Below are 25,286 nucleotides of genomic sequence, written 5' to 3'. Positions count from 1 at the left end.
TCCACCACGTGCTACACAGTCACAACATCACACCCTGCAGCTGGTGATGATGGAAACCCATAGGTTAGCGTGGCGATCGGGGCAGCGGCATGCTGCTGTTACATCGTGACATTGTCCACGTCGTCATGACATCACCAGACGGGGCTGCCAATGTCACATGACACCCGAAGCACACAATGGCTTAAGAGTTGCGTCAGTACAACTGTGAGCCGTGATGACGGAGCACCAGTCTATTCTTCGTGTCCTGCACAGGGATATAATCCATTAGCTATTAATGGATCACGTTACCGTCCTGCAGCCTTCACCACCGAGAAGAGCCAATGAAGAAGCTTAGTCACAATATCACGATAACACGGTTCCACACAATGTCTGGTATCATGCACACACACACACACACACACACACACACACACACACACACACACACACACACACACACACACACACACACACACACACACACACACACACACACACACACACACACACACACACACACACACACCTAATAGCACTGTGACACAGATGCCACCAGCTCTCCTTTCCCAACTTATTATTATGACCGACCAGCGTATAAGAGAGTCTTCATTTGTTTGTTGGTGCTTGTTGCGATTGTGTTGCGACGCGGTTTAATAACCCTATCATAATACAAAGTTTACGTCATTGAAAAGCTCAGATTGACAGAACAAAGCAATCGCGCACACGCACACACACCGCACACGCACACGCACACGCACTTCACACACACCGCACACGCACACACACAGAGCCCAGAGCTCATCAGGACTGATTACTTTAATAACCGAAAGCTTATCTGAATTTGACACTTCTGGCTGCGTGCCAGACAGCAGCTCTGTAGCTCGTTAGGAACTGGGTGCGCTGTGCGATTAAAAGCGCCTGCGACAGTGGGGGGGGGGGGGGGGAAGGGTAACCGAAATGGCACAAGCCACTAGAAGAGGTAAAGAAATGAAGAGACCGGGCAGGCGGTCTCGAGTGGATGGATGTGACATGACGGGTGATGCACTCGTTGACACAGGTGGGGACTCTCAACGAGCCCCCTCCCCCCGGACGACGGTTGTCAGGCAGCGCAGACCTGACGACACCCGCCGGCGCACATTGTCATGTGACGTAGCTTATTAGCAAGCCAGTTATCAGAGAGGTGTGTTAATATCCTGACCAACTCCATCACCCTGAACCAAACCTGTTTTAAATGGTTGCAGACAGCCACTCAAAAACACACCCGTGTGAATGTGGGGCGCCGTCTGTGGGTCTGTCCGTCGATGTGTCCGTCCGGCTGTCCATCTATTCATCTGTCCATCTGTCCGTCTGTCCATCTGTCCGGCTAACCGTCTGTCTGGCTCTGTGTCCGAGTGAGTGTATGTGTGTTGTATGTGTGTGTGTGTTGTCAATGTCTGTCTGTCTGTCTGTCTGTCTGTCTGTCTGTCTGTCTGTCTGTCTGTCTGTCTGTCTGTCTGTCTGTCTGTCTGTCTGTCTGTCTGTCTGTCTGTCTGTCTGTCTGTGTGTGTGTCTGTGTGTGTGTGTTGTCTGTCTGTTGTCTGTTGTGTGTGTGTGTGTGTGTGTGTGTGTGTGTGTGTGTGTGTGTGTGTGTGTGTGTGTGTGTGTGTGCGCGCGCGCACGTGCGGGTGTGCGTGTGTAGTGTGTGTTGTGTGTGGGTGTGTGTGTGTGTGGGGGGGTCCCCCACTCACCAGTCTGGGTCCACCGGCGTGATGTCGATGCGGGGCGGGGCGCCGAAGGGCAGGGAGGTGGGCCGGGCCATGAAGTCGGCGTCGGGCGTCCGTGATCGCTCCCGCTCCCGCTCCCCCTGTCGCCATGACAACGGGGGCAGCTGCAGGTTGCCCGAGAAGCGGCGGCGGCGGCGGCGCAGGTCGGAGCCCAGCGTGGAGTAGGGCGGGGTGAAGGACTCGCTGAGCACGCAGTCGGGGGGCTCCTTGGTGTCCTGGGGGGGGGGGGCCAACAGCAGCCGTCAATACACCGTCTTTATACTTTATAGGCTTTTGGGTTATATGACAATTCACTTGAAAAGGATATTGACACACACAGACACACAGACACAGACACAGACACAGACACACACACACACACACACACACACACACACACACACACACACACACACACACACACGCACACACACACACCTCATCAGGACTGATTACTTTAATAATTGACCACCATCTATCGACTATGACATGGGTCCAACACCTTGATGACAGGATCTTCAAGGAGAAGACAGGCCTTTTTGCTCATGTGACCCTTGTTGTAGCGAGTTGTTAGGTGGGAGTGTGTATGTATACAAGCGTGGGACAGTGGGGTAAGGCCAAAGCAGCTTATAGAAGAAGAAAAGCACATCAATATAGAGAAACCCGTCACATTTGGTATTTATAGGCTCAAAGCGTGTCCATACAGTTATGTGTTCCCTTGGCTTTGTCTCCCTCTACCTGTCTCTCTCTATACCCCTCCCTCTCTACCTCTCTCTCTATACCCCTCCCTCTCTACCTGTCTCTCTCTATACCCCTCTCTCTCTCTCTCTCTCTCTCTCTCTCTCTCTCTCTCTCCAGATCACATCAATCATGTGATCTGGGCGGCCAAGTGAGGGAAAGCACATTAGGTCGATAGCTCAGGTTGACCGTGAGTTGTTGGTTGTTCTTTACGTTATATTGTTGAGGGACGGAGTTTCGGAGAGTCCTGTTATCACTGCTTCATGTCTCAGGTTAGATTTGTGTTGGGTTTCGATAGTTTAGGAGATCCACTGAATCCTAGGGCCCATCGCACGGTCCGGTTCCCTGTCTCTCCTGTTCATGCTTTGCTTGCCGGACCTCCTGACCACCTAGGATGTTAGCATGAAATTAGTTTTTTGGTTTAATAAAGATTTGAACATGTTTATAGATGAGTCTTTATCAGGGTTACGAATCCTTCCCAGTGTCAGATATGAAGCACTAGACTTGGGGTAAATCCAGTGAGCCTCTCTGACCTGCCGATAAATTATAATAAGTAATCTGGAGCTACACTATTTACAATTTTGAGAGGCTGAGCGTTTTGACTATGACTCTGGATTGGCAGCCGGTTAAGCTGCATGAACCGGTTCCTCCCTATTTTCTCTCGTGGACCAGGGCTCAAACCCCTCTGACCCGTTTGCGTTGGGAGCCCTGAAGCGTTGTCTTCCACGGCTTGGGCAGTCCACGGTGCTAGGACGTGCTAGCGATGGAGGTTTCCCCCTACTGCCCCTGTCCAGGAACACCGACTTCCTGACCAAGACTTCCATAAAGCTTGGGATGATCCAAAAGGCTCTCAAATGGAGTTCAGGTTTCTGCTCGCACCATCCCATCCGCAAGGGTCATTCTGATCTCAAACCGAGGTTTGAGACGATATTAATACGTCTTCAATTTCCATATAGAATTTTGTATGTTGAATTTTCTTGTATATTTTATTTCAAATCCATTCACTGTTTTGTTTTGCATCAGTGTACTTGGTACTCTTTATACTTGCCAACATACCAGAAAAACAATCCTTGTATGTAAAACTAGGCAGCAAAGCTCAATCTCATTCTGACTCGATTTGCAGGTCCGGTGATCGCTGCTCCCTCTATGTTTGTGATGCAATTAGAGAGATGTGTTCACCTAATGAGGCTGATTTAGTGCTGCAGCCCTTACTGTCATTCATAGAGACCGCTGGGGACAGGCAAGGAAGCTGAGACTTGCAATTGTATAAAATATGTTTTCAAACGCTTTATCTGGCCTCTAGTATTCAAATAAATGAATAAAGTTTTAAAGGGGCAACCGCAAAGAGGTCCAAAGATTGAAATTGTAAGTCACTCTCCATCGCCGAGTGAGGAAACACAATGAGGATGATACTATGGTCCATTGAGGAAAGCCCTCGTTGTTGTTTTTGGTCACATGGTAAGGTGTTTAACCATCCTGGTGCTCATCGCAGCTGTCCATAGCTGTTCATCCACTTCAGGCAGCGATTGCTGGGTAGAGCCAGGCATTACCCCACATGCTGGTGGTGGGGCAAGTCGTGCAAGGATGAAACCCGTCCCCAGAAAGCCTCCCATTTCCATAGTCACGCTCTGTACGTGGGATGGGTAATTTACCAGCATTGATGAATGTTACGAACCGGGTGTCTGTGGCGACATTCCCACCATGCATCAAATCACAAGCAGCGCACGGCTTGCAATGCATCTTCCATCACCTAGCAGCGGTGGTTCCGCCAGAGAGCGTAGGCGGCGCTACCACCACAGACCCGCTGATCAACCCACATGTGTGCCCAAAAAAAGAGAGAGAAATGTATATTCTAGATTGCCACGCCAACATAGTCATGAAATCCCCATGGATATTTTCCTGTCTGAGAGCACAGACAGGAAGGGAAAATAGTTAAAGGCACCCAGTGCAACTTTCGAGGCTTAAAAATAAACATTCAATTTCTAGTCTTTTTTACACGTAGTAAGTTTCAATAACTCCATACCATTACATACCGACATTCAAGCAGCAAAGATGAGACGTCGTTGTGTGGTGAGAACTGATAGAAAATCGATAACAACAACAATACCGCCATTTTCTTTATTTTTTGTAACCTACAATAAATAAAGCAGGCTTCCAGTCAATGGAAAAATGGCTTCTCCCCACCGGCGATTGTTGTTGTTTACGATTTTCTATCAGTTCTCACCACACAGTGACGCCCTTATTTTTCATTGAATGTTTACATAAAGTTGCACTGGGTGCCTTTAACAGATCTGCATGTTTAAAGCCATCTCCAGTCACAATAACCATGACTATGACTATAACCATGCATCCTGAAAAAGGCTCTATTCTGCCATTGTATTGCACGGAAATGCTATTTTCCAGGAAAATACGAAAGAAAAAGAATAACGTCTCAGATGGGTGTATACAATATTACTGTGCCCGATTTACTGAATGTGCTACATGAACACATCCACCAAGGGGCGCCAGATCTTTGTTTCTAAAGTCCCGCTGAAGTGGAGTGGAGGTTAGACAAGGCAGGTTGTCCTGGCAGGGATTCACTCACCATGAAAGTGCAAGGAAATACAAATGAGAGATAGTAAAATAATCCAACGTATATAAAACTCTATACAAATTAATAAGAAATATGATTTGCTCTAAAGATGTCTGACAGTTAAATTAATAAAAACAACAATAAGCGACTGATAATTTAAACAAGTCAACTGCCTTGAACAGAGATATTATTAATGTCATAACACTTTCACTGAATATCCCAATATGTTAGAGTATTGTTTGGCTCTGAGAACCATATTTAGATACTGATGAACACTTCCTTTCATTATTTGTGCTCTGCTTCCACCAATGTAGCAAACAATTTCTTCTTCCTCAATTATGGCTTAATTTGTATCATTATTGTGTGCCCTAGTCACTGAAATTGTGCGAGCGAGCGAGTGAGTGAGTGAGTGAGTGAGTGAGTGAGTAAGAAAGAAAGAAAGAAAGAAAGAAAGAAAGAAAGAAAGAAAGAAAGAAAGAAAGAAAGAAAGAAAGAAAGAAAGAAAGAAAGAAAGAAAGAAAGTCACAAAGAGAGACAGACTCACACACACAGAGGCAGACACACAGAGAGAGGCAGACACACATACACAGAGAGCGAGAGAGCGAGAGAGAGAGAGAGAGAGAGAGAGAGAGAGAGAGAGAGAGAGAGAGAGAGAGAGAGAGAGAGAGAGAGAGAGAGAGAGAGAGGGAGAGAGCGTTGACGAGTTTACGGCTTAATTTGTATTGTTAGTCTGCGCCCACGTGTTCACCAAAGTGATCCCACCCCATAACTAACAATGTGTATGACACCCCCTTGTTGACTCATTCATAATTCATAAAGGGCCAACGGCCACACTGGAATGAAGGTGTGAGAGGAGCTGACGGATGGGGAGAGAGAGATAGAGAGAATAAGAGAGTCAGAGACAGACACAGAGAGGAAGAGAGAAGGAGGGGAGAGAAAGAGAGCGACAGAGACAGAGAGTAATGAAGCCCGATGGAGACCATCCAATTACTTGACCCATGACCACAAACTAAACAATGTGCTACTCAGTATATCTCAGAGACCCTAACCCTTATTTAAATATTTTAGTGATCACAAGGAGAAATGTGGTTTAGTGCCAAACACAACATGTCCTCCGCTAGTGCCAGCTCTGGAGAAAGACAAAATAGATTGGAATCACCAAAACAACTCATGCTGCTCTGTGGAGTGAACACAAGCGTCAACGTGCCAGAAGCAACCTGACAGAGAGGCACCGAGGAGCAGAGACGCAGAGCTCACCCCCTGAAGAGCGCTCACCCCCTGAAGAGTGCTCAGCCCCTGAACACAGCTCACCCCCTGAACACAGCTCACCCCCTGAACACAGCTCACCCCCTGAACTCACCCCCTGGACAGAGCTCACCCCCTGAAAACAGGTCACCCCCTGTACAGAGCACAGCCCCTGAACACAACTCAACCCCTAAACTCACCCCCTGAACACAACTCAACCCCATGGAAACAGCTCACCCCTTAAACAGAGCTCCCAACAACGTGTTACATGAGTAAGAGAAGAGCCCGCCTCCATGTCCAATAGGGGAACAAGGTATTGAGGGGAGAAACTTGGACCAGATCTGACCAGAATAAAGCGTATTGCCGTGACACTGTGCTCTGCTGTGGCTATAGCAATACTGATGGTTTGATACCGCTGTTGAGGCTCCACACTTTGACACAAGCAGCGGCTAAAAGAGATAAGGGGCAACGTGAGCGAGGAAATAGATGGCAAAGATTGTTGACAAAGGCACACATCCATGCATGCATTGACGTAGGTATTGACACATGTCCAACGCACACACACACACGAACACACACACACACACGAACACACACACACACACACACACACACACACACACACACACACACACACACACACACACACACACACACACACACACACACACACACACACACACACACAGTGCTCAATGAAGAGTCATAACCCTCTTACATGAAAATAACCAGAGAAATTTGCTATCCGAATATAACCCTTGATTCAAGATTCAAGATGGTTTATTATTTGTCATTTGCACAACAATTACAGCAACAGTCACTGGCAATTAAATTGTTGAATCTCAGGCTCCTTCAACAATGTTGAGGAGGAGTTTGAGACACGGCAGCCATCTGTGGTGCCATTTTTCATGAGGAATGATTAGTAGTGAGGCACCTGTTTCCTAAATGTTAGCATGCACAGAGAATATTAAGTCTTTTCAAACCTCATAGAATATGCTGCTGATTAACCTTTGAATGTTTTTTTGCTTTTACAACCAGACTGTCATTGAAAGCTCATGTCAAGCATATTTCATAAATATTTGGCCTATTAAGCCTTTTAGGACTGTAATGGTGATTAAGGGCTATACAAATAGAATATAATTTAATTTACGTGATGACTCAGCACACTTTACTCAGACCCACTTTTTCTTTTCCCCCGACAACGGGTTGTACTGGCTTTGTTCTGCATATGTCACATAACCCATCATACTTGACGGATGCCAAAATTTGAATTCTGCATAAGCAGAATACGGGTCGCTAACCATAGATGTTGACAGTCTTTCTGCCGCCCTCTAGTGGTCAGAATCTATTTATCATAACTTTGATGATTAACACAGAGCAACCGAGCCAAACGATGACCGCCCCTCCATCAGTGGTGAGTCATTCCATCCCACGTATGGAGCTTGAATGTGGAAACTGAGGCTTACCGGTTACAGCTTCCTCCTTGCATGCATTACCTCACAGCCAGCTGTAGAGGTTAATGCCTTTCTCCCCCCCAGCAATCACTGCTTGAGGTTGATAAACACCCATAGAAAGCGGCGATGAGTCAGGATGGGTAAACAACTTACCAAATGACCAATGTGCCAGTGACAGTGTTGGGAGATGAGTGAAGGACTGTGCAAAGGAAGTAGGGCTGTACAAAAAAAAAGAAAACCGATGGGTCACGGATCTAAGTACCCCGATTCATCGTCAGACACGAATTCTGTAACACACTGGTATGGTACGCACACACAGAAAACCTTAAGTGGGGGGGCTATGGCTGTTATCAAGGGAGGCTGCTTATATACTGTATGTGCTCATCAATGAAAAAACAAAGGAATGAATGATGGCGTGGTCAGAGCATCTCTCTGGCTTCACTAGAGAGTTGTTGTTGATGGCTATAGGTGGTGCTTTAAGCTCTGATCACGCCACTAGCCCATCAACTGCAAAGCGCTATATGTCCCTCTATTAGACACACTGCATGCACATGTGCACACACACACACACACACACACAAACACACACACACAATATGCAATTTATCACACTTTTCTCCCTCTCAACTCAGTAGGTTGTGGAAGCTGGTGTGAATGCTGAAACTTCACAAATTGCCCTGAAATACAATTACATCTCTAGAACTGCCTGATGGAAGGTCATGGTTATCTAACTACTAGCTAAGCCAACACCTGCGCAGCCAACGCAAGTTTCATTCACACGTACTCACTCGTTAAATCGAAACATAAAGAAATTTTTCTTGACTAAAATAAATCCCTCTTCTGAGAACAGAGACCAACTAGCTATTGCATCGCAGCACAATTAATGAGACTTGGAAGTGCTCTCGCATGGCTTCATCCCAGTGAGAACCATCTTTTGTGTCTCTGCGTACTGATCTGTGTTTTCTTTGAACACATTTGCAGCTCCGCCTGTGGTATGGTGTTGTGACTCCGAGCTTTTAAGTGAAAGTGATAGCTAGAGTGGATGAAGCCCTGTCCTTAATGGATGTGCCCTAGGTGATGAGCATGCCTGTTTAGAATTTAACTCTAAACAAAGTATTATTGAGGAGACTTACCCATAGAGTGTTTCTTTGTATTGTGAAACACGTTTACAATGTTCTTCAGACACGTTGGTCTGGCGTTCAATCATTTGTCTCTGCAATACGATAGGAAAATAACAAAATAAATAGTGATTGCATCTTTGTAAAATGCCACATAGCTGCGTAGATTGGATAAGATGTTGCAAAGCTTCAGCGATAAATGCTAGGGTGAGGTAGTTTTAATGTTACAAATGAATGCATAAGTACAAGTGACCTTTGGCCAGAGTTTGGTCATGGAAAATAAAAAAGTTTAAACTTGCTCAACAAACTCCATTTGCATCTTATATCATTGCACAAGCAAATATGCATGTGTTTCGTATTTCACACACACACACACACACACACACACACACACACACACACACACACACACACACACACACACACACACACACACACACACACACACACACACACACACACACACACACACACACACACACGCACACACACACAAAACATGATGCCTCAACAAAAATAAAAAATGTTGTCAAAGGTTATTCTATTAAGATTTTTTGGGGCAGGCCAGACTGTAAAACAATCAGAACGGACCTTTTGGCATTTGCCCAAATGCCAGATGGTCAGTCCTTCCCTGAATGCCAAACAAAATAAAACATGCTTATATTGAACTATCATCTGAACAAGATGAAAGAAAAATATACAGCTCTGAAGAAAATAGACATGGAACAGGGAATGGTTGGGTGTTTGTGACACATAGAATACTTACATGCAAATGCCCACTTACTCAAATATGCTATTTAACGCATGCATTCTATCTTGCATTTTTGTAGTCACCCCCCTATTCAATTCCAAGTATTTCAATTTTGAGTGTAACATGCACAAGATCACCTGCCGGTTTATAAGCTGTGGGCTTGTGTTGTGCTTTTCAGCTTGCAGCTCCTTGACCAGTAAAGCGACCAGCTGACCTACAATTGTATTTTTCCTTTATTCATTCAGTGTAACAGCTGGGTGCGCAAATAGGACTCAATTACACGACTCGAGAGCTCAAAGTCTGGGTAGAAAGAATGGTCTTTACTAGCAGATTGGTACAGGGGAAATCATTTCACAATCAAGGCAAACAATCTGTCAGGAAGAAGGCAAAGACGTAGTCGGGAGTAACCGGGCAGGCATCGGAAAACCGGGAACCATAATATCGCTCGGAAAATTTGGGACGCTTGACGGCTTTTCGCTACCATGCTGTCTGTCTCTGGAATCAACTCCCTGAACATATAAAGAATGCCCAAACTGTTCCAAGTTTTAAAACCAAACTTAAGGCAGGACAGTTCTCAACAGCCTTTGGCTAATTCCTGTTGCATGTTTTATGTTTTGTGCTTTATGTTTTATGCCCTTTTAACTATTTATCTATTTACATAATGTATATTTGTGTACACATTTGGTTTTGCACTTCTTTTTATTTTTTTCTTGTTTTTTACATAAATCTAATGTTTATTACATAACTACAGTTTGCACTTCCTCTTATCTTTGTTAAGCACATTGAGTTGCCGTTCTGTGTATGAAATGGGCTAGACAAAATAAACTTGACTTGATACAAAGAACAAAGACCAACAGGCAAAGAGGAAGGGACACACACTGACTAAATACACTAGGCGTGGAATGTTAATGAGGGACAGGTAAAAAACATTAAGGTGAGTGAGGACAATCAGAGATAAGAGAAACATAGGACCGGGATTTAAATAATGATGAAGGGGTGAGATGTGAAATTCAGGTTGGTAAACACAGTTTACGTTCACACAATTTTTAACTAATAGTCTTTCTCTTTAGTTTACCGTTATGCATCGTGGATTTGTTGTTTGTAGTTTGTTAGCAGTATTTGCGCTTGCATAGTATTCTAAACGGGGACGAGTTGGCAATAGCTTGTTATTTATCAGTAGTTGTAAACCAATAAGACGATAAAGTTTTCATGAAACCTCTGATGCATGTATGTGTACGATTTAATGTTCAGGTGTTTTGTAGATATTCTTTTTTTCCTTTCTCCTCCGAATGTATTTGTTTTGCCCTAACGGTTAAGGTGATTGTTGGAGCCGGAGGCTGAAAAACTGATTTGCACTGTAGTTTACCATTGCCAAAGCAACCAAGCACTTAACTGGTTGTGATAGGTTGCCTCTATACAACGATGGTTGAGTGAGAATATAGCCTATTGTGAATGTTGTTTTTGTGTGAACAACAATAACATTGTTTTAAAATGGTAATGATAAGAATTGGATAATAGACCAATATAGAATGAGCACTCTCATTAGCCTCATATATAATTGATGAAATAGCATTCTATAAAATATAACAGCATAATGTTCATTGGGATACTATTAACCTATTGATTTGAAATGGAAATATCTTTTAAAGGCATGAGTATGAATGCTTGTTTCCTCTTTGTCTTTATAATTTATGTAGAACAAATCATTTCTAAAACATGTCATCCCTTGAGTCAGCACGCACTCTAATTTGTTCCTTGGAAAATAAATGTTGACAATCATGTCCAAAAGAAAATAGAATCTGCATACAAACACACCCTTGTATCAACTGCATCTACACAGCCTACTGGCAGATGTCTAAAAGGCCTTTTGTTGGAATGGGTGTAGCATCAATGAGTAAATGTGTATGTTAATTTTTTTTGGAAAGAATTGGACAACCGCAAAACCCCATTGATCCACCCTGTCAGTGAAAACCAAAAGACAACACGTGATCAGAGCATGTGATCAATGGTGACCTACAATGATCGCTGAAAGTTAGGTGCACTTTAGTCAGGCGTCATGCTTTGAACACAAGACTATGATGCATATTATTCAGAAGACATTATTATTACCATCGCAGGAGGAAACAGCAGCCTGTGCCCTTCACATAATAACCAATTTTCACCTTAATATTTCCCTCCACCTTTATTGGAGAGGGAAATGATAGCATTTCCCATTAGGCTGACAGATACACAGGATATTAATAAAAAGTGTTATGACTAACGTTATGTTTTTTATTCGTCATGTTCCGTTAGGGACCATCTCAACTACGATCTATCAGACTATAAACTTGCATATGCCTGTCTGCCTGATTTCAACAGGTAATCTGTAATCAAGCCAGTTTGTCAGTGGAGGATGAACCGCCAATCCACCCAGACGACCTGCTGAGGAGCCAACCCCAGATCAGTAGATAGATTAAGACAGCTCATTTTAATTGCTATTCATGTGAATATATATATATATATATATATATATATATATATATATATATATATATACACACATGAATAGCAATTAAAATGAGCTATATATTTATATATATATATATATATATATATATACGGTATATATATATATATAGCTTTATCAACTAGCTTCAATATATATTGCCGCTTGTTAAAAGGATGGCAAGAGTTTTTATGTGTTTTCCATCTGGTTCATCACGGTCTTTATCTCGCTCTAATCCCCACGCCCTTGGACCCTCTAGAGAGAGGTGTGGATGAACTCCCGGGCTGTGGTTGTGTTTAGGTTCTCAACAGTAGCCTCACCCTCATGTTTCAGTTGGGGGAGAGAAAATACATTATCATTTAGTTATATGTTATATCCCACATTAAACTCTGTTGTATAGTATCTATTCATATAGTTTTATAATGTGGACAGGCAATTGAAGGTTTGATCATTATTTTATACATACATTTAGATATTACTGTATCTGGGAAAAGCAAAGTCCCAAAATGTGAAGCACAAATGCTGTTTCCTCAGGCTTCAGGTTAGTTAAACTCTGCCTTGTGGTGACCCAGAGGAGTGTTGGGTTAGGCTTGAACGCCAAATGACGCGTTCCCTGCCAGCTCACAACAGAGTAACAACAGTGCCCACATGGAAGAGACAAAGACTGAAATAAAGAGAGAGAGAGAGAAAGAAGAAAAGTGAGTGAACATTGTGTGGCGCTTCAGAGGTTGGTGCAATTAAAAACCACTAGAATGAGGCGAAGATTCGAAAAAACATTGTGACAAAGCGGAAAGTCAAGCAGCCTTTGGACCGGTATTGTCAACTAGTGTGGATCACAACTAGTGCTAATGTTAACTAGTGGTGGTTAATGCGAGAAGGGAAGGAGTCGGTCAAGGCCAGAGAAAGAGGGAAAGGAGAGAGAGAGAGAGAGAGAGAGAGAGAGAGAGAGAGAGAGAGAGAGAGAGAGAGAGAGAGAGAGAGAGAGAGAGCGAGAGAGAGAGCCAGACAGCACATTAGGATCATTGTTGTTAGATTGTCAAGAGTGACATGTCAAGAAGCATGTGTGAGAAAAAAGTGCAAACACATATGAGTAAATAGCCAGGCTTTAAGAACAGGGAATGCAACCCCATAACAACATCTCAATTTACTCCCATTTGTCAAATAATATAATATAAAAAAAAGGAGTAACAATTTTGTCGAAATTTGTGTCCAAAAGTGCTTGGGTTTTGAGGCTAATGACGTGTGGACGTACACGTCTATCTGTTCTGCAATGTGAGGACACAAGAAGGCATCGAACCTTACACTGGGCAAGTAAAGAGATAAAGAGTTGGCTGCATGCAATACACACACACACACACGCGATTGCTGTTTGTTCGCACGCATGTTGTTCCGACTGGCACTTAAAAATAGTACTTGGCATTGTGTAGTGTCTTATCCTAGCTATCTTGTTGTACAGGAAATGGGTTAACCGAACAATTGTAAATGCTTATCACCCGTTACTATGAATATCTTAACTGTACCGACATTGATAGATTAATGCGTCGGCTAAATGCTCTAAATGTAAGAAACATTTTATATATTTGGTTTGTTTCAGACACACAATTATATCCGTGGATGTTCAACATTCCCTCGTTTTTGCTTCTTAATCTTAATAACGGAGAGACAATTTATTTCAGATTAGTCTTGATAACACATTGGACATCGTTGAACACATTTTCCCAGCTTTCCACATGATGTCCTGCATGTGCTATTATGTGAACAAACAATATAATAAAAAAAAATAATAACGCAATAATAATGAAATCAAACAGTTGAGAACTCCACTCTGCAAATATGGCGATGGGTGTCAACAACGCAACAACACAAATTTGGTTTGTTCTAGGCAGACATCTTACATACAATTATCAACAATTGTATGTTAAATAATGAATAAATGGCGTTCAATAATCAATTTGGGAGACACATTTGTTTGAGTGACATTGACCTTGTTTAGTATAGGAATACTTAACACAGTGTTAGATTTATAATACATACAGACAGAACACAGTTCTGATTCCATTGGTGCTCTCATCGCTGATATCCCTCGCTCCAAGCAGAGAGCTTCCATCTGGCAGAGTTGGGTTTGGATGGCGGTCCGGCAGGCCTCAGGCTTCGTCGGCATCGGTCACATGCTTGTGAGGCCGTTTCTTCTCACTCCTGCTTCATCCCTCGCAGATGGGGGGCTCGCGTCCATTATCTTGCATGTCGTTTTCGCACGGCTGGGGGATATCTGTTTGTACGTGGACCGTCTGATTTGGTGCACTGCACTGTGTCCTTATTTAAGGCCCATCCATCAGTTTCACAACATGCACCCCTGTACACACGCACACACCTAATAACATGAACACTTATTTAATTTAATCAAACGCTCTGCTTCGGGATAAAGCGCACACACACACAAACACACCCACACCCACACACAAGCAGACATACCACTTTAAACTAATCCTACTCAAATGTTTGCCGCAAGCAAGACCAACTTCCCCAAGCCTAAGCCAAAATCCAATAAAATTGCACCCCCCTCAAACTTTAACCGCAACACTAAGTAACCTTATTACCACACTTTCAGGTAGGGATAATACAATGAGCTGCAGAAACATGCAGAAACACACGCATCAAGGCCTTATCCATGAACAGAAATCACACACGTCTGCTTACTTTGTACAGCTGCTGAAATCATCAAAGGCCATACACTACTTGGTTCCCAAAGATGCAGGTATGCATTTGAAATTTACAACACTCGATCAAATCTTAGTTTCAGTTCAACGCTTCATTGAAAAGAAGTACAATCACAATTACATTTTAGTTTTGCGTTTGTATTTTTGCTGACACTGGCTAGACGAGCAGGAAGTGAACTATGAAGGGGACACGCTAGACTGTAAAGAGAAAAGTATGGCTGACTTGGTTGAGACATCAAGGGTACAAGTTGTAAAGAAATACAAAGAATGACATCACCCTTTTCCATTCAAGAGGGGAGGACCTCTGGCATACGTGCTCAGATACATAACAACAACGTTGGCTGTGGGAGCAGAGGGGCTTACTGAGCATGGAGCATTGCGAGTTCAGAGATTCAATTACCTCCAACATCTTTCAAGAATTGTTTTTACCACATTAACACCGCCTTCTTGGCAGACAATACAATTCCCATCTCCCTATAATGCAGGACAAAATCACCCACCATCAATCTGCAACCATTATATCAGCAATTACTTTTGACCTTTTAACGAACTGCGTGAGCCAATGCTAACCAAAAAGGACACAATCAGGACCCTAGAGCACGATTCATACGGCGGTTTGTGGTATTCTGAAGCTCAGCGGGCAGAGTGTGCACAGTGCATGTCCCAGGCACATCAGGCCTAAGTGACACGGCCGTGGGTGGAGCGCCCACGCACCCCAGGGCCGGCGCATCACCCAAATATTAACACCGCTATGGTCCCCATTTCCTGATAACGGTTCCACGGTTTAGGCTTCAAGGTATCAATTCCTCTTGCACGAACACATGGCTCCCCCTCTCTTTAGGATAGAAAAGTGATCAGTGAGACAGAGTTCACAGTAGAACTGTAGCCACGAAGACTGATGCTGAAGCCACGCCGAGCACTAGCTTCTTTATTTTGTATATTCCAGGATGGCCACCCCCCTCACCTTTATTTTTAAAAAAAACAAAACCCAGAAAGTACCATGTCAGATTTGAAAGGGCAAAATGAACAAAAATAAGGTTCCTTGTGATATTTAATTCTTTCCTTGATTTACTGTCCTGACAAGTTGTAATATGGTTTTGTTTCATTTCGTTTTTTTTTACATTTTTCTTGTTGTCTCAACTACTGTTATTTCCATTTGCAATATGTTTCAGTCTCTATACACAGGACGACTTCTAGAGTTAGTGCATTACACATAAACAGTGTGGTCTTGTTTACTGTTTGGAGTTGCAACAGTTTTCATTTTGATTGGTTCATATTTCCAGGAAGTTCTCCAAATAGGAATTTTTCTTGCCATCTTACCTGCTGTTGTTTTGAATTGCAACATGTTTTAACATGATAGAAATTTATTTTAGTTAGCTCCTAGTTTTCCACACATAAGCATTTATGTTTGAATTACTGTTCGGAGATGCATAATGTTTTATTATTCTGTCTGAATACGTTTATACTTCCAGTTACTTTCCTACAGTTTAACCAATTAAGTCATCCTATAATTATAGCCAATATTCTACTGCTATGGTGACGGGGATGGCAGTAATGAAATGCTATTCTTAAAGAATAATACAATTGAAATGCACATAATCTTAAATTAATTAATAGAAAGTTATTACCATACAGGTTCGAAAATGTACTTTCTTTTGGAAATGATGGTACCGATTTATGGGACACTTTGTGTTTGATAGAAATTGAAATCGAAAAAATTAAACCGATAAAAGGGATACATAATCAGCGCAAAGCATCACCCAAATAGCATAAGTGACCACGATTTAACTGGGTCAAAGGATTAAATGGGGTTTATTTTACAGCCATGGTTTGCATAGCCAAATTTTAACACATGATGTTGTCATGATAATTCTGAATGCCATGGCGCAATCGGTTGACTGCAGCAAACTTTAAACGCTAAATTCCTCATCTTTGAAAGAGTCGAGCCAACTAATAGTTAACAGTTGGCTTGAGGCCATGTAAATACCACCTAGTTAGGTTTTAGAACCCACACATACAGATGAAGCCTCACCCTCCCTCTCCATCCCTTTCAAAACACCTACTTCTTAGTATCCAGACACCTGAGGAAAGTCAGTTCAGGCCCCTCACTGCTTCAGCCTCAGCCACTTTAATGAGGTTTACTGCATGGCTGCGTCAGCATGGCCTTCAGCCCAGAGTCCTGTGGCCGCCCTGGGTCTCCCTGTGCGCCATTCCCCTCCACTGAGCATCAAGCTTCAGGGGAGGAGAGATCCTGCGGGAGGGGGGACCACGGCGTCTCTGGCTCTCCGTGGGAAGAAAAGGGTGACCTTGGCTGAGCTCCACTGGATTATGTCCCTCCTTCGGGCGGTGTATGATGTGCTGCCCAATCCGTTTAACCTGCACATCTGGGGCAACAGCGCGACGGTCCTGAAGGTCATTGCTGTCGAGCACGCCGACGCACCGTAAATATGCATCAGCATAGCAGGGGGGCAGCGGGGGGGGGGGGGGGGGGGGGCTGCTAAGGACTGGCCTGTATCTGTATTGGTAGAACTTGAGACCCAACCGGGGGGGTCCCCAATCCATGTTTTCATCCCCTCATGGAGCTTGCCATGTATGACGAGCTGGTCTGGGACGCGGTCGACAAACAGGCGACCGTCGTCAGGCTGGAGAGAGTTAGCATCCCTAAGGGCTAGGGGTCTGATGCAGGGGCTTTCCAGCACAATCCTTGGGCCATAGCCTTTAGGCGTAGCCATCTGTTGGGCATCAGGGGAGTGAGGAAGAGGAAGAAGAGGAGGAGGATGTATGTGAGGAAAGCCGCAGACAGCGACTCAGACATGGAGAGCCATGGTTGGGATCGTGCAGCTAGGTAGCCGTCTGGACACAAGCTGGGATCCCATCAGCCTAATTTGGGATACCTGAAGGAGGCTCTGTGCTATGCTCAGAGAACCAGCCGTTCTCCCTTCCTAGCAAGCCTGCCCTGTTGTTGCATAACACCAATGAAAATAAAAAAACTGCCGGAGATGGATTTTATAAATTCCCTTCCAGAGACAGGAAATGGAGACGCAAAGATAGGCAGAGAAAGGCAGAGAGAGACAGCGAGGAAGAGGGACGGATGAAGAGAAAGACAGAGAGAGAACAAGACAGAGAGACAGAATAGGAGGCAGAGAGACAGAGAGAGAAGGAGACGGATGGACCCTGGGAGAGAGCAATGCCCACCCAGAAATAATCTTCTAACAAGCAGCAGCCAACACCCACCACAACCCTCATTCTTTGCACCTGCCACAGTCCACAGGAGTGGGACTCACGTGCAAATCACACACACACTGTGTGTGTACGTGTGTGTGTTATTTGGACGTGAGGACACACACACACACACACACACACACACACACACACACACACACACACACACACACACACACACACACACACACACACACACACACACACACACACACACACACACACACACACACACACACACACACACACCTCTGTGGCCTGGCTGGATGGGCAGGCAGCCAGCTGTTTGTCGGGACTATACAGACGCTTGCTCTAAGGGAGCTTGCGTGCCAATGTAAAGGTCCATCCTCATTACTCAATGTGTTTGTTTCTTTAACTGTAGGAAGTGTTTCAGGGAGTTTCCAAGGAACAGTAAATAAAATGTGTTTGTTATTTCATAATAATTATTATATACTCACTTTGTATGGATTCAAGACGCAGGTCCATTACTATGCTAAGAATGGTAGTTACGTAAATGCTAGAGGGGCTAGGTTTCTTGGTTAGCACATGTTCCAAAATAACACTAAACAGTGTCAAGTCCCATACAGAGGCAGGCTCAGTGTCAACCAGAAGAGATATTCACACAGTGCATTTCAGTTATTAATAGTGGACAAAGGACTGTGACATTCTTACAAGTTACACTCAAAATATAGCCGCTATCTTACAGAAACACCTGTAGCTCCTTTATAACCATGGGCCCACCAGCACAACTGGCGCGCATGTTGGAGTCCATATTACAGTTACATTTGACCTTTAACGTAATTGGTATATTTATAATCGAATATAATTGATAGTATTGGCCTGTTTCCGTTCCATTATAATACAGTCTTATTGCTAGGCCTCTGACAAAAACTAAGAGCAGCGAGCATATCCCTCAGGTCTTAACTGGTATGAAATGGCTCCCTGTGACGTTTAAAAGTGACCTTATTCTTATGAATAAAGGACAAATGGTTTGTGACAAGCATCACTGACTCCCTGTCAACCTATACTCCCTCAAGAGCACAAAAATAAACCAAATCTAAAAATGAAAGTCGGTGATGCTGCATTTATTAATATTGCCCCCTAAACTTTGGAACAAGCTCAAGGAATCAGCTCAGTAAACAGCCTTTAAATATCATTTTACATGACAAATGTATAGCTATACATCAGCATTTTACCTTTGCTGCTTTCTCTGCTGATTTAATTGTATTGACCCATTATGTTGTTGTTTTTTATCTGCGGTTCCTTTGGCTATCTTTTGCCACGTGCTGTTCAGCCTTCTGCTGGTGTTTACAGCCGTTTTTCTTCATGAATCTGCCATCATAAATAAAGCCTATTTGATACCATTTACAAAAAAGGCTGTTTTGTTTTAGTGTTTGCTTGGATAAGCATTGGGTTCAGAGTTAGCTTTACTAACACGTCTGTGATGTTTTAGTGTCAAGTTTGCCTGTGTTTGTGTTTCAGGGTGAGATTAACAGCACATGGTTCATCCGAGTTCCCCGCGCCCAGGCGGACTGCACTCACATGATTAGGGGACACCGAGAGCACACTCTTGCTCTTCCTCATCCCTCCGGGCAGATCTCCGTCTGTGAGTCCGGCAGCTGGGCCCTCGGCTGCACACCTGAAACACAACCGGAAACAGGTTTAGCTTCGGAGATGGAGACTGCGCACACCGGGGCTCGTCAGAACCCCCCCCCCGTCATCATAGGCGTGGTGTACAGTGTGCTCACGAGGCGTGGGCACACTGGCATGGACGAGAACAATGGAGAGACAAAGAGCTGGCTGCATGCATTGAGGCCCGGTATCCACCGCACACCGTGGCACACAAACAACTGACGCACTTGCGCACACACACACACACACACACGCACTGACGCACTTGCACACAAACACAAACTGACGCACTTGCACACACACACACACACACACACACACAAACTGACGCACTTGCGCACACACATACACAACTGACGCACACCTGACACTCTTGCACACGGACACACGACGCACACCTGACGCGCTTGCGCGCACACACACACACACACACACACACACACACACACACACACACACACACACACACACACACACACACACACACACACACACACACACACACACACACACACACACACACACACACACAAACCAAATATTGGCTCAGGCCATTCAAGGACGCCCTTAAAAAAGAAAAACTGGCAATGTGCAGTTAATGATCCAAACAGAGCAGTCACCTGTGGATCTTGAGGACACACTGTCAGGGCTCGTGGTGCTCTAGTCTATGCTCTGGTATTGGAATGCAAATAAAAGATTTAGAACTATAAAAACGGCATGCATGTGTTCCAAGACAACGTACCTTTACCGTAACATTAAAACAAATAAAATGACACACCCAATGTACTACTGATAATACTACCGAGAGATTAGATATGAAGGAATATCTCCACTGTATTCTTCCTAGGGCAGCAATACACACAGACATACACACACACACACACACAGGTGCATTGTGAGATATAGCCATATGGGACATAGTATTATGGGATTTCACTGTGATGTTCCTTTGAAAACAACTAGAAATACAGCATAAAAACAGACTCTTCCCCGAAGTATGGTTCTGCTCCTGAATGCGCAGCACAACGACTCCTGAAGGCATCGTAAAAGAACTCCAAGATAATAACACAATAAAAAAAATAGAGTTCATGACCAAAAACAGAACCATCCGTTAGGCTCTTAAAAATGTGTTTTGCTTGCCATTAAACGCATCGGCTTGACGACAGCCACGGAGAGCTGCGACCTCATCCGCGGGCCTTTGTTCTCAGCGCGGTGGCAAGCCCGCCTGTCAGAGCACCAGTGTAAGCCGCACGATGAGGCGGAGATGATTGTGCCGCTCGCTGCCTCTGGCGTCGGCGGGGAAATGACACATCTCAGGTCTTCAGTGCGACAGAGAGTATTTAGACCATCGAGGTGATATCGCCAAAGTGATGAGCCTTGATCAAAGGACAGGTCGTGGGAGAGAGACATCTTAGGAATTTTCTTAGGAGATCAAAATATTAAAGGGTCAAATGCAAGCTTAAGTAAGGCCTAGACTTACAGGCATTCCACCAGTTAGTCATCCGTCTGCTTGCGTTATCATGGGTAAGAAGATAAACCTCAAAGTCCTATCAGTGATATGCTAGCGATGGAGGAGTCCGAATGGGAAATAGGGAGCTATCTGCCTGCAGTGTTGCCACCCTGTCGGTTGATTAGGAATGAAAATAATAATAATAAATCGACCACCAGGATACATTTTTATTGATATCTAAAAACCAGTTGGGGAAATTACCAATAGGGGATGTAAACAAATAATGACTCGGTACTATTGTAGGTAATGTCATGCAATGTATAATAAGAATATCCCCGAACCACAACTGCAGCCATAAAAAACGAATTTAAAATAAAAGGAATTCTACATAAAAGTTCACCCAAATACAAACATACACGCACCAACGGTCTTGATATCTGCATTAGCTTGGCTTGAATTTTGTGTCGCATCTTTCCTACAAAGATAATCTTTAGTTCCCCTTCCCTCCTCTCCCGCCTGCCCTGACCATTCCCTATTCCAACAGCTCCTTTCATGGACACATTTAGCAAATCCACCTAATGAAGCTAAAAGCAGGGCTTAATAGCTTGGCACGGTTTAATTCTCCCTTTTCTAATCATTCAAAAAGGAGCAGGGAAGATTGACTTAAGAGCCAAGTACATCTAGGGAGCTAATTCTGCCCGTCTCTATGGAGAGCAAAAAGGTTGCTATTGCTCATAAACTCAATTTCCAAAAAGTAGAGTAAGACAGACGGCCACAATAATTGTTTTAAGTACGGATGGACATCCAGACATTTTGCCTTTTTTTGTTGCCTTGATGTTTGCCAGATTAAAGCTGTAAGTAGGAAAATATGAACGCACCGCGAATCCAAATGAAAACAAACCGCCAGGGTGTGCATGTGTGTGTGTGGGGGGGGGGGGGGGTCCGTTAGAGCAGCATGTACTATAACTAGCAGAGAGGATTCCCGTCTTGTCTACAGGTAAAATATCCAAAAGCTGATCAAGAAAAGGCAGTCACAGATCCCAATATTGACAGAATGCATCACCCGCGTCCATCCAGTGTGAAGGAAGTCTGAGAAAATCTAGCGTCACCTAGATGCAACAAAAAAAAGGCAAAAACGGTGTGTCGGAGGCAAGAACAAAGGTTTTACTTTCCTTTATTACAACACTCGCCCGATAGTCAATTACCCACCTGAAAGCATCCCAGAATCCCTTCAACCAAAGGCCCACCGTTTCACACTGTGTGGAAGGTGTGGGCGTTTGGTTTAATGCGGGCTGGCTTTGTCCTTGTAGCCAAAGCCCAGGCGTATTCTGTCATGCCTCCGGTTGCTGCCATAGCACTTGAGCCCACCAGACGATGGCCCTGGCTTTCACAATGCATGTTTTCTCCATCTGCTTGACAGATTCCCAGATAACAAGCTGCTGCCCGACTTGTATGGCCCAACTGACTGAGTCAAGGCGCCCAGCCAGTCAGTCAGACGGCCTGCTGGCAAGAACAGATGCTCAAGCGGTATGACGTGTCCCACGGGTCTCAACTATCTGTCTGGTTACATCTAATAAGACATCTTGGCAACCGCCAGACTGTCCGTGAATATCTCTCCCTCAATGTATCGGAGTGTTATATATAGTTGTGTGTGTCCATTCATCTCTTCTCATATCTCTAGATGCATCTTCATTAATCTCTTCTCATATATCTAGATGCATCTTCATTTATCTCTTCTCATTTCTCTAGATTCATCTTAAGTCATCTATTATATCTCTAGCGTTGTGTGAAGTATGTCCTCTCATGGCTCTAGATGGATCTTCAATCATCTCTGCCAAATCTCTAAATGTGTGTGTTCAAGCATCTCTTTTCCTATTAATAGCTGTATCTTCATTCATCTCTTATATCTCCAGCTCTGTGTCTAGGTCATGGTGACTTCATTCCGCCAATGTTATCAACATCGGTTTCCGTCTCTTTGCTGTCCACTGTGTCCATCTCTCCTGTCCTCTGTGTGTTTGATCACATTCAGAGTTTTTGATTCAGGATCACCAAATCTTTGTGCGTTAATAAAATCCCTCGCACTCCCTCCCCGTTTATGTGACTTGATCTTGATGCTGAACTTGATGTTCATGTTGTTGATGTTTGACAGGCAGTCTATGTGCAGAGTGCCTGGGATAGAACTAGGATATCACATCAGAAGAGGGTTCCATTACTGCTTCATGTTTTTAGAAATTTAAAAGACAAGCTTGTGAGCTGAGAGTGATCCACTGCCCGGACCATTCACTAGAAGAGCAATGCAGGACACACGTGACACATCATCGAAGGATCTCATTGGTCTTGTCTACGTTTGAGGCACTGTCCACGTTACACGGCCTGTAGGGTAATTAATGACTCATTCAAACAGGAAATAAATCGCAAAACAGATGCCCCTCGTTAATTAGCATTGTGGAAGCGGTGGTGAAATGGGTTGAACATTGTACGTGGCTTTTGCAGCTCCTCTGTTCGGGAAACGAAAGAAATGGAACACATTGTACATCGGTTTTGTAGCAGTGTGAATGCAGATCAATAACTGGACCTGTTCCATGTACGGTCCTTAACAAACGGCATTGAAATAGTCTGCCGTTAAGCTGCATTTTAACCTCACATTTAGCCGTCCCAAATCTCATGAGCTCACAACAAGCGCCTCCAGACATAAGTGTGGAGTCTTGCCAACTGTTGGTCAATAAGTAGAGATGCTTTGACAGCATGAGTACCACAGTCCTCAGCTGTCAGAAGTGATGCTATCACAAGTTTTAACCGGAGATGTACCGTCCCTCAGTTTCATTTGTGTGCCGCTTTAACGTGTTGTTAGTCTTTGTAGCGAACAGACTTGGCAGAAATGGAGTATAATATTCATGACTATATCTTACTTATACTATAGGGGCCCTTGAAGGTCAACCCTCTCTCGGACGTGAACAGCAAAACCGACCACCGGTTCAGAAGGAGCTCCACACATTGCACACACACAATGCTATTTGTCCGAGAAACTTAACCCGCTCTCATATGTAGACTTAAAAACCAACGGCCGGTTTAGACGGAGCCCCCCACATCCACACAGCCCACCACCACAGTGCATGGGCCTGTAGCGCCGAGTGCTGTCAAAAGGAGTGATAAAGACATTTAGCAGCTGGAGATAAACATAGGTCTATAAGTTTACCACTATGGATGCAATATGATACGTTTCTCAACATGTGACCATGTTGAGAAACGTATCCTCCGCCATGTTCTGTTACATCAGACAACAACAAATTACTTGACTGCCATTGGTTAAATGGGTAAAAATCGTTCTTGGTGTGATTAAAATTCAAACAGGAATAACTGTCACCTTACATAATACAGGCCAGCTTATCACTGGAAAGGAAGGGGTGAGGGAGATTATTCAGTTGGTTGAAATCTGCTACCTCAATGCTGGTTTCTACAAAATTAAACACACTGGACCGGTAAAGGTTTTTTGTACAAATGTGAGAAACTTGAGAACAAAATCTGGAAAGAGCTCTGGTTGAGAACGGACAGACTGTAGACCACATAGGGGAAAAGGATAAAGGTTTTCGCACAATTCCACTCCACTCTTTCCTTGAGAACATTTCCTTCATAACCAGATAGTGTTCTGTGTTTAGTCTACGCTACCTAAAGTGAACCAAATTTTCTGCCCTTAACTGTTTTCACTGTCCAAGAAGCAATTACATAATATATTTGTTTAAGTAATATGAGAGAGAGATTCAGAGAAACACACACACAGAGAGAGAGAGAGAGAGAGAGAGAGAGAGAGAGAGAGAGAGAGAGAGAGAGAGAGAGAGAGAGAGAGAGAGAGAGAGAGAGAGAGAGAGAGAGAGAGAGAGAGAGAGAGAGCAACCATCCACCCACTACAACCATCATCACACCTGCCACAGGAGTGGGCCTCATGTGCAATTCACACATGGATACAGTGTTTGATTGTGTTTATTTCCGTGAATAAATGAAAGGTGTTTAACTGAACACACCAGTTAAACACGGGTAACAGCCGTGCACACACACACAGCTCTGTGGCCTGGCTGGATGGGCAGGCAGCTAGCTGTTTGTTGAGACTATACAAACACTAGCTCTAAGGGTGCTTGTGTGCCAATGTAAAGGTCCATCCTCATCTATGTGTGTTTATTCAACTC

At 44.0% G+C, this 25,286-nt stretch overlaps 1 protein-coding gene across 1 annotated transcript in view; it reads right to left on the bottom strand.

Annotated features, from left to right (window-relative positions):
* The window catches only part of pde4ba (phosphodiesterase 4B, cAMP-specific a), a 130,722-nt gene that overhangs the window by 96,997 nt on the left and 8,439 nt on the right, over positions 1-25,286 (bottom strand). The window contains exons 2-3 of the mRNA XM_056604007.1: positions 19,566-19,662; positions 1,707-1,957 (exon numbers count right to left, since the gene is read on the bottom strand). Coding sequence (XP_056459982.1) covers positions 1,707-1,957; positions 19,566-19,662 — 348 coding nt within the window. The remainder of the gene's footprint in view (positions 1-1,706; positions 1,958-19,565; positions 19,663-25,286) is intronic.

This window comes from Gadus chalcogrammus, chromosome 12 (assembly GCF_026213295.1).
Source record: "Gadus chalcogrammus isolate NIFS_2021 chromosome 12, NIFS_Gcha_1.0, whole genome shotgun sequence".
In the NCBI taxonomy this organism is placed as follows: Eukaryota; Metazoa; Chordata; class Actinopteri; order Gadiformes; family Gadidae; genus Gadus; species Gadus chalcogrammus.
The sequence above is the reverse complement of the archived record's forward strand: the minus strand, read 5'-3'. Positions and strand labels throughout refer to the sequence as shown.